We start from the raw sequence: 15,198 nt of genomic DNA, 5'->3' as shown, positions 1-15,198 counted from the left end.
CTTAGGAGTAAGTAGTGATTCTCATTCCCTTGTCTTCAGTGTTCTGTTGAAGGGGATTAGGACTTCCTCATTTAACTATATGAATGCCTATTTAGGAATGCACATTTTTAAAACATGTTTCATTAGCCAACAATTACTATATCTTGTTTCAGATGTGGTGTTCAGTAATTCATCAGTTCCGTATAACCAACCCTGCTCATCACATCACACCCATATTTTAATGACCATCTCCCAGTTATCCCATGCCCCAATGACCTTCTGTCCTGTAACCCTAGGGTCATTTCCTAACTGAAAACTCACTTTTTAAATTGTACTCTGAAAGGGTCACTTATCCTAAGATATACAATTTAATAAATTTCTAAGGCACAATATATTATTGTTGATTGTAGGTACAGCATATAGCTCTCTCTAAAGTTTATTCCTCTTACATGAATGAAATTGCTTCCTGTTAATTAAGAATTCAAACACCTGAGTCCTGGTAAACACTATCCCCACTGTCTAACCTGCAAAACTCTCAGACTCCCTTCACCACATCCTTCACATGGCCATGTGTTTCTGGCCCAGCCTCCACAAGGCCTCCTTCACATCCTTGTTTCGCAGACTGTAGATGAGGGGATTGAGCATTGGGATGACCAGTGTGTAGAAGACAGAGACCACCTTGCCCTGCTCCATGGACTCAATTGCTCCTGGCTGGGCATACATGACAAAGACGGTCCCAAAAAAGAGGGTCACTGCAGTCATGTGGGAGCCACAGGTGGAGAAGACCTTGCGTCTCCCAGCTCCTGAGCTCATCCTCAGGATGGTCACTATGATGTAGCCATAGGAGATGAGGATCACAAACGTCACCCCCACAATGATGAGCCCACAGATGCCAAACAAGAGAAGTTCATTGATGGCCGTGTTGCCACAGGCGATCTGGAGCAGAGGGGGCACATCACAGAAGAAGTGGTTGATGCGGTTGGAGCTGCAGAATGGGAGGTGGAATGTGAAGCTGGTCTGCACAACAGAGTTGAGGCAGCCTCCGCAGTAGGCGCCCAGCACCAGGCGAGTGCAGGCAGACTGGCACATGGTGATGGGGTAGCGCAAGGGGCTACAGATGGCCATGAAGCGGTCGTAGGCCATGACACCTAGGAGGAAGGCTTCAGTTGTGGCTAGCAGGGAGAAAAAGAATAACTGGGTGGCACATCCTGCAAAGGTGATGATCTTTGATGATGAGAAGAAGTTGGCCAGTGCATTGGGGGTGATCACAGATGAGTAGCACAAGTCTAGGAAGGAGAGGTTCTTGAGGAAGAAGTACATTGGGGAGTGCAGGCGGGCATCCAGGGTGATAACGATGATCATGAGGATGTTCCCCAGCACAGTCACCATGTACAGGGCTAGGAACACAGTGAAGAGCATGGCCTGGGTCTCCAGACCACCTCCAAATCCCTCCAGCACAAAATCTTGAAAGTAGACCTTGGAGAGGTTTTCATTACTGTGGGATAGCATGAGCCTCAGTCCTCAACAGGGGAATTACTCCTCCAGTATTAGCAGATTAAGCAGAACTTCTGCTGAAGTGGAAGCTCAACAACACTTTAAATCACCAGGGGGTCCAAGAAAAAATACAATGGAAATTACAAAGTATTATGAGATAATGAAAATAGAAACAATACACCCCAAGACTCAGGCGATGCAATGAAAGAAGGACTCAGAAATTTATAGCTATAAACACCAATATTAAAAAAAAGATTTATGTTGCATAATTAACTTTCTATATTAGGTAAGAGAGTAGAAAGGAATAAAAAACTAAGCTCAAAGAAAATAGAACGAGGGTGACGGGCACTGAGGGGGGCACTTGATGGGATGAGCACTGGGTGTTATTCTATATGTCGGCAAATTGAACACCAATAAAAAATAAATTTATAAAAAAAAAGAAAATAGGAGTCTCTCATGTTCTGTCTCCCTCTCTGACATTTCCCACTCATTTTTTTCTCCTTTCCCCTTTATTCCCTTTCACTATTTTTTATATTCCCCAAATGCGTGGTGGAAGAGGAAGTGAGCGGGGGGTGGGGGTGACTGGGTGACGGGCACTGAGGGGGCACTTGACAGGATGAGCACTGGGTGTTATTCTGTATGTTGGCAAATTGAACACCAACAAAAAATAAATTTATTATAAAAAAGTCTTTTAAAAAATAAATAAATAAAATAAAAGAAGAATGGGAAACAAACACATAAAAAAAAGAAAATAGAATGGAATGGAATAATAAAGATTAGAGAAGAGATAAGTGAATTAGAGGAGAGTAAAATAAAACACTACAATCAAAGACACTAAAAGCTAGTTCTCAGGATGCCTGGGTGGCTCTGTGGTTTGGTGCCTGCCTTCGGCCCAGGGTGTGATCCTGGTGTCCCAGGATCAAGTCCCAAATCAGGCTCCCTGTGTGAATGGAGCCTGCTTCTCCCTCTGCCTATACCTCTGCCTCTCCCTCTCTCAGAGTCTCTCATGAATAAATAAATAAAATCTTTTTTTTAAAAAAAAAAAAAAGAAGCTAGTTCTCTGAAAATTTTGACCAGCTAGACAAACTTTGGGTAGATTGACCAAGAAAGTCAGAAAACTTAAATTTCTAAAATCAGAAATGAAAGCAGACACATGACTTTTGATCTTCAGAAATAAAAATTATCATAAATATATTGGAGCAATCGTATTCCAACAAGTGAGCTAACCTAGAGGAAATGAACCAATTCCTGGAAACAGTGTAACATAACTGACTCAAGGAGAAATAGAAAATCTGAGCAGACATACAACAAACATGGAATCAATAGCCAAAACGCTTTTCTAACAAAGAGAAGTTCAGGACCGGAGGGTTTCAGTGGTGACTTTTAACAGTGAATACAAGAATTAACACACACACAACTCAAAGTCTCAAATGTAGATAGGAGAAACCACTTCCTAATACATTTCATAAGGCCTGTATTGTTTTCACACTAAATGGGGTCAAAGATATTGCAGGAAAATGAAGCTAAAGATCAATATGTATTATGAATATAGATACAAAAATCCTTATCAAAATTGAAGGAAGCCAAACCCAGCAGAACTTCACAGAGATTATACAGCATTAACAAGTGAGAGTTATCTCAGGGTAGCAATACTGGATTAATATAGAAAAATCATTGAATTTAGTACACCATACAAATGGAATTTAGGGGAAAAAACCCACACAATTATTTCAGTAGATACAGAAAAAAATGCTGAAAGAAATGAAAGAAGACCTACATAAATGTAAAGATATCCCATGATCATGGACTAGAAGATTTACTAATGTCAAGATGTAGTAATCTCCACATTTACATACAGATTCAATGTAATCCTATGGAAATTCCAATTACATTCTTTTTTTTAAGATATCGACCTTAAATAGCCAAAACAATATTAAAAAGAACAAAGTAGGAGGGCTAACACTTACTGATTTCAAAACTGTCTTTTAACCAGACCACTGTTGTGCTTGCACAAGGATAGACATAGACCAAAGGAATGGAATCAAGAAAACAGAAATACACTCACATACCTGCGATTTTCACGAGGGGGCTCAAGGGTACTATCCAACAGTGAAGACTCTTTTTTCAAATATTGATGGGAAAACTGAATATCCACATGAAAAGAATGCATCAAGAGCTTTACATCACACCACATACAAAGTAACCAAAATGGACAGAGACATAAATGCACTTGGTAAAATTATAAAACTATTAGAGGTGAAAGAGACATCAGTGTCAATTATTGTGATATGGGATTAGTCAGCAATTTGTTAGATATAACATCAAAGTACAAACAACAAATTACAATGTTGGTGGGAATGTGAAATGGTGCAGCCACTCTGGAGAACTGTGTGGAGGATCCTCAAAGAGTTAAAAATAGACCTGCCCTACGACTCAGCAATTGCATTGTTGGGGATTTACCCCAAAGATACAGATGCAATGAAACGCCAGAACACCTGCACCCCAATGTTTCTAGCAGCAATGTCCACAATAGCCAAACTGTGGAAGGAGCCTCCGTGTCCATCGAAAGATGAATGGATAAAGAAGATGTGGTTTATGTATACAATGGAATATTCCTCAGCCATTAGAAACGACAAATACCATTTGCTTCAACGTGGATGGAACTGGAGGGTATTATGCTGAGTGAAGTAAGTCAATCAGAGAAGGACAAACATTGTATGTTCTCATTCATTTGGGGAATATAAATAATAGTGAAAGGGAATATAAGGGAAGGGAGAAGAAATGTGTGGGAAATATCAGAAAGGGAGACAGAACATCAAGACTCCTGACTCTGGGAAATGAACTAGGGGTGGTGGAAGGGGAGGGGGGCAGGGGGTGGGGGTGAATGGGTGATGGGCACTGAGGGGGGCACTTGACGGATTGAGCACTGGGTATTATTCTGTATGTTGGTAAATTGAACACCAATTAAAAATAAATTTATTTAAAAAATGAAAAAAATAAAAATAAAAAAATAAAAATAAACTGAACTTCATTAAAATTAAAATCTTGTGTATCAAAGAACACTTTCAAGAAGATAAAGACAAAACCTAATTTAAGGTAGTACTTTCAACAAATTACATATATCTCATAAAGATCTAGTATCCATGGAATATACAGAACACTTCCAACTCAGCCACAGAAACACAGTCAAATATAAAATGGGCAAAGATTGCAAGGGCATTTTCTTTTTTTTTTCTTAATAAATTTATGTTTTATTGGTATTCAATTTGTCAACATATAGTGCTCATCCTATGAAGTGCCTACCTCACTTCCTGCCACCCAGTCACCCCCAGCCCCCTCCACCTCCCCTTCTACCACCCCAGTTCGTTTCCCAGAGTTAGGAGTCTTTATGTTCTGTCTCCCTTTCTGATATTTCCCACACATTTTTCTCCTTTCCCCTTTATTCCTTTTCACTATTTTTTATATTCCCCAAATGAATGAGACAATATAATGTTTGTCCTTCTCCGATTGACTTACTTCACTCAGCATAATACCCTCCAGTTCCATCCACGTCGAAGCAAATGGTGGGTATTTGTCGTTTCTAATGGCTGAGGAATATTCCATTGTATGCATAGACCACATCTTCTTTATCCATTCACTTTCGATGGACACGGAGGCTCCTTCCACAGTGTGGCTATTGTGGACATTGCTGCTAGAAACATCGGGGTGCAGGTGTCCCGGCGTTTCATTGCAACTGTATCTTTGGGGTAAATCCCCAACAGTGCAATTGCTGGGTCGTAGGGCAGGTCTATTTTTAACTCTCTGAGGATCCTCCACACAATTTTCCATGTGGCTGCACCATTTCACATTCCCACCAACAGTGCAGAGGGTTCCCCTTTCTCTGCATCCTCTCCAACATTTGTGGTTTCCTGCCTTGTTAATTTTCCCCATTCTCACTGGGGTGAGGTGGTATCTCATTGTGGTTTGGATTTGTATTTCCCTGATGGCAAGTGATGCAGAGCATTTTCTCATGTGCGTGTTGGCCATGTCTGTGTCTCCTCTGTGAGATTTCTGTTCATGTCGTTTGCCCATTTCATGATTGGATTGTTTGTTTCTTTGGTGTTGAGTTTAATAAGTTCTTTATAGATCTTGGAAACTAGCCCTTTCTCTGAAAGGTCATTTGCAAATCTCTTCTCCCATTCTGTAGGGTGTCTTTGAGTTTTGTTGACTGTATCCTTTGCTGTGCAAAAGCTTCTTATCTTGATGAAGTCCCAATAGTTCATTTTTGCTTTTGTTTCTTTTGCCTTCATGGATGAATCTTGCAAGAAGTTACTGTGGACAAGTTCAAAAAGGGTGTTGCCTGTGTTCTTCTCTAGGATTTTGATGGAATCTTGTCTCACATTTAGATCTCTCACCCATTTTGAGTTTATCTTTGTGTATGGTGCAAGAGAGTGGTCTAGTTTCATTCTTCTGCATGTGGATGTCCAATTTTCCCAGCCCCATTTATTGAAGAGACTGTCTTTCTTCCAGGGGATAGTCTTTCCTCCTTTATCGAACATTAGTTGACCATAAAGTTCAGGGTCCACTTCTGGGTTCTCTAATCTGTTCTATTTATCTATGTGTCTGTTTTTGTGCCAGTACCACACTGTCTTGATGACCACAGCTTTGTAGTACAACCTGAAATCTGGCATTGTGATGCCCCCAGATATGGTTTTCTTTTTTAAAATTCCCCTGGGTATTCAGAGTCTTTTCTGATTCCACACAAATCTTAAAATAATTTGTTCCAACTGTCGGAAGAAAGTCCATGGTATTTTGATAGGGATTCCATTAAACGTGTAAATTGCCCTGGGTAACATTGACATTTTCATTATAGTTATTCTTCCAATTCATGAGCATGGAATATTTTCCATCTCTTTGTCTTCCTCAATTTCTTTCAGAAGTGTTCTATATTTTTTAGGGTATAGATCCTTTACCTTTTTGGTTAGTTTTATTCCTAGGTATCTTATGTTTTGGGTGCAATTGTAAATGGGATTGACTCCTTAATTTCTCTTTCTTCAGTCTCACTGTTAGTGTAGAAATGCCACTGACTTCTGGGCATTGATTTTGTATCCTGCCACGCTACCAAATTGCTGTATGAGTTCTAGCAATCTTGGGGTGGAAGCTTTTGGGTTTTCTATGTAGAGTATTATGTCATCGGCGAAGAGGGAGAGTTTGACTACTTCTTTGCCAATGTGAATGCCTTTTATTTCTTTTTGTTGCCTGATTGCTGAGGCTAGGACTCCTAGTACTATGTTGAATAGCAGTGGTGAGAGTGGACATCCCTGTCTTATTCCTGATCTTAGGGGAAAGGCTCCCAGTGCTTCCCCATTGAGAATGATATTTGCTGTGGGCTTTTTGTAGATGGCTTTTAAGATACTGAAGAATGTTCCCTCTATCCCTATGCTCTGAAGAGTTTTGGTCAGGAATGGATGCTGTATTTTGTCAAATGCTTTCTCTGCATCTATTGAAAGGATCATATAGTTCTTGTTTTTTCTCTTGCTGATATGATGAATCATATTGATTGTTTTACGAGTGTTGAACTAGCCTTGCGTCCCAGGGATAAATCCTTCTTGGTCATGGTGAATAATTTTCTTAATGTACTGTTGTATCCTATTGGCTAGATCTTGTTGAGTATTTTTGCATCCATGTTCATCAGGGATATTGGTCTATAATTCTTTTTGGTGGGGTCTTTGTCTGGTTTTGGAATTAAGGTGATGTTGGCCTCATAGAACGAGTTTGGAAGTACTCCATCTCTTTCTATCTTTCCGAACAGCTTTAGTAGAATAGGAATGGTTTCTTCTTTAAACGTTGGATAGAATTCCGCAGGGAAGCCATCTGGCCCTGGACTTTTGTGTCTTGGGAGGTTTTTGATGACTGCTTCAATTTCCTCCCTGGTTATTGGCCTGTTATGGTTTTCTATTTCTTCCTGTTCCAGTTTTGGTAGTTTGTAGTTTTCCAGAAATGCGTCCATTTCTTCTAGATTGCCTAATTTATTGGTGTATAGCTGTTCATAATATGTTTTTAAAATAGTTTGTATTTCCTTGGTGTTGGTAGTGCATGGGCATTTTCAAAAAAAAATGTATAACTGGCCAAAAAGAGAAGATGCTCATCATCATTAGTCATTAGGGAAATGTGGAACAAAACTCCTATGAGATTTCACTTCATTTGTTAGAATGGCTACATTTCTTTTCATGATAGAGTAGAACAAATTTTAGTGAGAATTTGAAAAAACTATAACCCTCATATACTGCAGGTACTAATATAAGAGTGATACAGCCTCTGTAGAAAATACTCTTGCCATCCCTCAGAAAGTTAGATGTAGAGTTTCCCTATGACCCACCCTAATCCACATGTAGAGATGTGCCCAAGAGAAATGACAATATATATATATATATATATATATATTTTATATACATAAAAGCTTGTTCACAAATGTTCATAAAAGCAATATTCATAATGGATGGAATAAATGCAAGCCAAATGTCCATCAAATGGTGAAAAGATAAACAAAATGTGAAATATTCATACAGTGGAACAATCAGTATGCAGCCATTAAAGAAGTCAAATTCTTTTGTGGGAGGTTAGGGAGGGAGTACACCAGTGAGCAAGAAGAGGGGCAGAGGGAGAGAAGGTGCGAGGGGGAATCTTAACTAAGATCCATGCTCAGCATGGAACCCAATATGGGGCTTGACTCCCAACCCTGAGATCATGACCTGAGCCTAAATCAAAAGTCAGATGCTGAGCTCGGTCATCCACCTAGAGCCCCAAAAGGAATAATGATCTTCCACAAGATAGAACATGGATGAGCCTTGAAAACATGCTAAGTAAATGAAGCTTGACACCAAAGGCTAAATATCCTGTAAGTCCAGTTATATAAAATGTGCAGAATAGGGACAGAAGTGCCTTTGTATTTACAAAATCCAAAACATGGCTGGGTGAGAGGGAAGGGAGCATGCTGATCGGAATAGGGTTTTTTTTGTGTGTGATGAAACTATTCTGGAACCAGAGAGTTGAACATTGTGGATATAATTAGAAATGAAACATCACACTTTATTAACACTTTGAAGTGGTAAAATTATCACTTTATGTCAATGAGAATTGTTCCTCAGTTTAAAATGTTAAAACTAAAAAATAACGAAGGTGAAATATACAGATGCAGTAAAACACCAGGACACCTGCACCCCGATGTTCATAGCAGCAATGTCCACAATAGTCAAACTGTGGAAGGAGCCTCGGTGTCCACCGAGAGGTGATGGATAGAGAAGACGTGGTCTATGGATACAATGGAATATTAACCCCTGGAAAGGTTGAATACCCACCATTTGCTTCTATGTGGATGGAACTGGAGGGTATTATGCTGAGTGAAGTAAGTCAATCGGAGAAGGACAATCATTATATGGTTTCACTCATGGGGAATATAAGAAATAGTGAAAGGGATTATAGGGGAAAAGAGGGGAACTGAGTGGGAAATATTAGAAAGGGTGACAAAACATGAGAGACTCCTAACTCTGGGAAACGAACAAGGGGCAGTGGAAGGGGAGGTAGGTGGGGACATGGGGTGACTGGGTGACTGGTAGGGGGCACTTGATGGGATGAGCACTGGATGTTATGCTATATGTTGGCCAATGAAGTTCAATAAAAAATATAGGTGAGCACTTGACGGGATGAGCACTGGGTGTTATTCTATATGTTGGCAAGTTGAACACCAATAAGAAATAAATTTATAATTAAAAATATATATATATAAATAAAAAAGAACATTCACTAGCATTTTCAACTGATAGAATTTAATTGAAGCACATCAATTATGCTTAAAAATCCCCTTGAGTTCATAATATCAAAAATAAAAACCTCTTTATTTTCTTCCTTTGGGGGATGATGCTGAGGGAATCCACACAGTGACTCTACAGTGAGGAAATATTTGTCTTGAGTGAATTTCCCTATAGAGAATAAGGCTACTAATAAATGAAGACTGAAATACAGAATTTTAATATTACCATCTTAAAAACCCCTAATGAAATAATGAGTTTAGATAGTATTACCAAAAACTGCTAATATTAAAAAAGAAGAGGTGCAGCCAAGTGGTCCTCTCAGTGGAAATAGAAACAATGCTTATGAAATATTCCTGCCAAATATCAATCGTGAGTCAGACTGAGCCTCTAGGAGGTACCAATTACTGGAAATATAAGGAGCAAAAGAATATGCTAATCACCCTATAGGGACATGATCAGCAAAATCTGTCATATTAGAAGCTTTGCAGGGTAAACACCTATTTGTACAAAAAATAAGTTGAAGTAATAATTTAGAAATGAAAACGGTGGGAATGGCAGTCAGTGAATTAGAGATTCAAGAGTCATCAAGAGAACACAGTGTAAGGATGTTATTGAATCATGTACCAAAACAAATGATACAGGAAAAATGACTCAATCAGAAAAATGAAAAAAGCAGATGGAAATTTAATAATATTAAGAAGTAATTATTCATTGTTTTATGAAAATAGTAACATCAGAGTTGTCTTTCTTTAAAGTCCTCACCATTTAGAGGGATTAGATATGATCGGCTCTAGTTTGATAAAACTGAAGTTGGTGGGAGCGATAGGTAATCCATTACTGCTTTAATTTCATGTTGGTGTGTTTGAGAACATCCATAATAGAGAGAGGCATGCATCTAAAAATAAATGAAATGAAATTATGTGGAGAATTTGTCCACACACGGGAGGAAAAGCAGAGCATGACCTTCAGTAGCAGGAAACTGACATAAAGCCTAAATACGTCTGTATTATGTGAAGGACTAAATTGTTTTGAACAATATAAATGGAATAAATTTCCAATGAAAAGTTGTGCCAGTAGGCAGGTTGAAGAAACAAAACTTAACCATACGCTATATAGAGATAAAAAAGCAAACAAAGTGTTGAAAACAAAGTGATGGAAATGTGCACAGCAAACTAACATTCCACCAAACAACACGACACCACAGTTGCTATACTAACCCCAAAGCCGACTTCAAAGTGGAAAAACCAGCTGAGAAGAGGACACTTCACAGTGACGAGAAACATTTGGTTTCCCCGAGACGGGCAACCGTGTTAAACGTGTGAGCACCTGCCAGAAGAGCCTCAGGATATACAAAGCAAAACTGGGCACTTACGGGACAAAAGTACAAATCCACAACTATGTAAGAGATTTTAACCCCCTCCCTTGGAACTGATAGAACAATCACACGAGATTCCAACCTGGATACAAAACGTTTAGGCAGTAACATTAGTGACCATAACCTAATGGAGCACGGCATCCAACAGCAGGATGTATATTCTTTGTTTTCTTTTTCTTTTTTTAAGGTTTTGTTTAAAGTCCAGTATAGTTAACACAGTATACTACTGGTTAAGTGTACAGTACGGTGATTCAGCCCTTCCATACAGCACCTGGTGCTCATCACAACAGGTGCGCTCCTTCATCCCCATCACCTCGTTTCCCCTTCCCCTGCCCCCAACCCCCGCCCACCTCCCCTCTCTTACCATCAGTGTGTTCTCTGTAGTTCAGAGTCTGTTTTCTGGTTTGCCTCTCTCTTTCCTCCCCTATGTTCCTTTGTTTTGTTTCTGAAATTCCACACGAGTGAGATCATATGATAATTGTCTTTCTCTGACTTCTTTCACTTAGTATAATACCCTCTATATCCATCCATCTTGTTGTAAATGGCAAGACTTCATGGGTTTTTATGGCTGAGTAATATTTCATTGCTTGTATATACCAACTCTTTATCCATTCATCAGAGGATGTACATTAATTTTAGTTTATAAAGAATACATTCACACATAGACTATATTCTGGACACAGAGCAACTTTCAACACATTTCAAAGGGCACTTGGAGGGATGAGCACTGGGCGTTATGCTATATGTTGGCAAATTGAACTCCAGTAAAAAAAAATAAAAATACTTTTCAGTAAAAACTCTAAAAAAATAGTGTATAAAATATATTTGTACACAATTTAAATTAAACTAAAAGTAAATCACAAATAAAAACATTTTATTTTATTTTATTTTTTAAATTTTTTATTGGTGTTCAATTTACCAACATACAGAATAACCCCCAGTGCCCGTCACCCATTCACTCCCACCCCCCGCCCTCCTCCCCTTCTACCACCCCTAGTTCGTTTCCCAGAGTTAGCAGTCTTTACGTTCTGTCTCCCTTTCTGCTATTTCCCACACATTTCTTCTCCCTTCCCTTATATTCCCTTTCACTATTATTTATATTCCCCAAATGAATGAGAACATATAATGTTTGTCCTTCTCCGACTGACTTACTTCACTCAGCATAATACCCTCCAGTTCCATCCACGTTGAAGCATTTTAATAATCCAGGGCAGCCCAGGTGGCCCAGCAGTTTAGCACTGCCTTTGGCCCAGGGCCTGATCCTAGAGGCCTGGGATCGAGTCCCACATCGGGGTCCCTGCATGGAGCCTGCTCCTCCCTCTGCCTGTGTCTCTGCCTCTCTCTCTCTCATTCTGTGTCACTCTTGATTAAATAAATAAAATCTTTAAAAAAACATTTTAATAATCCAAATGTAATTGTTAATTTAAAAAGTATTTCTAAGTAAGCCACAGGTCTAAACAATAATTTTGAAATTTAAAAATTGCATAAGAGGAGTAACAAAAGTAGTGTCTCGGATACACTTAAGTCTGTTTTTTTTTTAGTCTGTTTTTAAAGGGAAATTTACAGGCTTTAATCCATATGTTAGAAAAGGAAAACAGGAAATGAGTATTCATCTGAAAAAAATCATAAAAGATTAGTGAACAAAATCCCAAGAAAATGGAAGGGAACAAAATAAAGACTAAAATTTATTAAATAGAAAACAGAAGGTGTTATAATAAAAGGTGATTATTTGAGAAGATCTATCAAATGACAAATGTTTTGAGGGATGAAGTTGAAAAGACAGAAATTACTGATGTCAGACATGAAAGGAGGATACACAGAGATTCTAGAATTGGAGTGGATCGTGACAATGTTTTCAAAAACTTGAAATGTTGATAAAATTGGCAAACTACTATAGAGATATCACCCACCTGAACTGAGTCCCCAACAAAACAGAAGATATGTGAGTTCCATAATTATTGAGAAATGCATATGCACTTTAATATCTTTCCATGCAAAAGATTCTAGGGCTAGATGGCTTTATTGTGAAAGTAAATACTTCATAATGAATAAATGTGAACAAGTGTACCAAAATACTTACTCTTACACAAGATCATCAAAGCAATAGAAGAACAACAACTTTCCATGCTATTTTATGAGTCCTGTGAAATCTTAATGCCAAAATCTGATAAGGATATTTTAAGAAAGTTTTTTAAAAACACACTATCTAAATCATTAGCAAAGAAGCTAATTTACCAAACCAAATCTAATGAAGTAATATATAAAAATTATAGTATGTCCAACACCAAGTTGTCTGGAATCCGGGAATGCATGAACTGTTGAAAGAAACTGAAGTAGATTTAAGTAATATGGCAGGATACCAGGTTCCCAAACTGGCACACTCAGTATTGCATAAATGCCAGTTCTCCCCACAGCGAACTGAGTCAGTGATACCCCAGTGATTTTTATTTGCAGAATGTGGGAATCTGATCCTAAAATGTGTATCAAAATATGCAAAACCAAGTGTTTCCAAGACATTCTTGAGAAGAGAAACAGCATAGGGGAATTTGCCCTATTGGACAACGACTCATAGCTCACAGTAATGAAACAAGGTTGTGGCAGAGGATAGACCATCTGAGGACAGAACACAACAGAGAGTCTGGAAGTCAACCCCATGATTTTCTAGAAAGCCCATTTACCAAGCAGGTGGGTAGTCTATGGAAAAGTCAGAACACCTAGGACAACTGATAGTCATAGTCTAAACACTGAGATTTGGCTCTTTCCTCATACTAGACACACAAAACAGTCCAGGCTGAACACAGATATAGATTTGAAAGCAAAACAGTGAAGACAATAGAGAAGACACTCATGAACCCAGTGAAGGAAAGCACCTCCCAAATGTCCTGTGCAGGGAGCAAAAAGGACTAAAGCATAAAGGAAATACCTTGTGGATGTAACTACATGAAAATAGAGACAGTCTGCAGAGTGTGTAAAGGCAGAGCACAGCTTGGGAAGGCACACTGCAATACATGAAGGGAAACCACTTAGTCTGCACGATATATAAATAATCCTTGACATGCAAGAATAAGACAACCGCGTAGAAATACAGGTGAGAGACTTGTAGAAGTGACACACAGAGGAGAGGAGCCAGATGTGCCATAAATATTTGAAAATGTGCACAATCCTGCTAATCATCAGGAGAAAGTTCCTGCATTAAAGATGTCCTCCTGCACACCCGCCCAAATGTCTCAAACTAAGCAGAGGGGCAGTAACCAGCAGTGTTGAGGACGGGAGCCACTGGAAGGGAGTGTAAATCAGGACACATTTGTCATTTTCTACTGATGTGGAGGATCCCCGTCCTCACCTGTGTCTTCACTTTCCCTCTGGAAGTGCGCACAGGTGCACAGGGAGACCACGGGGAGGCTGTTCTTGGCAGCATTAGGACCTTAGCTGCACTAGTGAGTTGTGGTGTGTTGTCTGGCGGAGAACTAGACAACAGTAAACAGGAAGCAGCATGATGCTGACCGTGGACTGCAGCCTGAGAACAGCTGCTCATCACAGGTCAGGCTCAGGTCACTCACTCTCAGAGCCTGGAATTCCAAGGACAGTTGGTCTCAAGGACCCAAGTCATCCTGTTCAAAACTGCTTGCTCAGGTCCAGGTGGATGAGGTCACCACCAGGAGCCACCCCAGATCCAACCACCCCCTCCCCTGCCCATCCTGGGCTGTGTCCTGACAATCTGCATTGACCCTCCCAGCCTCCACCACACCTGTCAACTCAAGACCCTTCTCACATCTCATATGAATGGCCACCATGGTTTCATAATGAGCTCCAGCCTGTCCATTCCCTGCTTTGTGTCCCACACAGAGATCCCTGGGCAGAGTCACCAAATCCTCCCTCAGGGCATATTGCTACCTAATTCAAATGAGTGACAGCTTCCCCACCAGATGAGGGATCTGGAGAGGAACCCAGAAGGGTCTTATTCAGTGACCTCAGCTCCATCTGGGGACATCATGCTCAGTGATTCTCTGATTCTCTTGTTCTGCCGTGAATGTCTATCTCTCCCTATCCACGTGTGGGTGTGACCAGCTCTCCCATCTCCCCTTGGGCTCTCCATCTCCTTTCTGACGTGACTGAACTGGTCATCAGTTTGCCATCAACAACCTGGTCACACACCCCTCGTAGCTATTGTCCCATCATATTGCAGGTGTTTGTCATGTCTGCCTTCCTACAGAGCCATGAGCTCCCCAGGGGCAGACTTGGTCTACACTATTTCTGCATCCCCACTCCATGGCCATTTCCCTTAGAAGTGTGTGCTCAGTACTCTGGTGAGCTATGGAATTGAGCCTGAGAAGTGTACCTCAGGTCATGAGGGAGCCTGGTGCTGTGATCCTCTGATTATAATGAAAATACGACCCTAATTTGTAATGACTCTGTAGCTGAAGACAGCACTGGCCAGGTCAGGAGTGTGGTCACCCCTTTAGCTGCTGAGGCAAACCCTGAGTACTTACTGTCTACCTACTGCCCGTGCCTCACCTAAACCCATGGTGTCTTTCAAGAACTGGCAAACCTGAGGGATGG

At 40.0% G+C, this 15,198-nt stretch overlaps 1 protein-coding gene and 1 long non-coding RNA gene across 2 annotated transcripts; both read right to left on the bottom strand.

The window, feature by feature from the left end:
- On the bottom strand, positions 1-1,613 carry LOC112670161 (olfactory receptor 12-like). The gene has a single exon (XM_025463827.3). The coding sequence runs from the start codon at positions 1,486-1,488 to the stop codon at positions 538-540; it is 951 nt and encodes a 316-aa protein (XP_025319612.3). The 5' UTR covers positions 1,489-1,613; the 3' UTR covers positions 1-537.
- Positions 1,614-9,927: 8,314 nt separating this feature from the next.
- LOC112670160 (uncharacterized) lies at positions 9,928-10,861 on the bottom strand. The gene is made up of 2 exons (XR_003142803.3): positions 10,481-10,861; positions 9,928-10,158 (listed from the first exon to the last, which is right to left on the bottom strand). It is a non-coding gene; the product is annotated as an uncharacterized LOC112670160 (long non-coding RNA).
- Positions 10,862-15,198: the final 4,337 nt, after the last annotated feature.

Source organism: Canis lupus, chromosome 25 (genome assembly GCF_003254725.2).
Source record: "Canis lupus dingo isolate Sandy chromosome 25, ASM325472v2, whole genome shotgun sequence".
Lineage (NCBI taxonomy): Eukaryota > Metazoa > Chordata > Mammalia > Carnivora > Canidae > Canis > Canis lupus.
This window is presented reverse-complemented; position numbering and strand designations above follow the sequence as displayed.

Coding starts and splice junctions, on each gene's coding strand:
- LOC112670161 (XM_025463827.3), bottom strand. CDS start 1,488: ATGCTATCCCACAGTAATGAAAACCTCTCCAAGGTCTACTTTCAAGAT.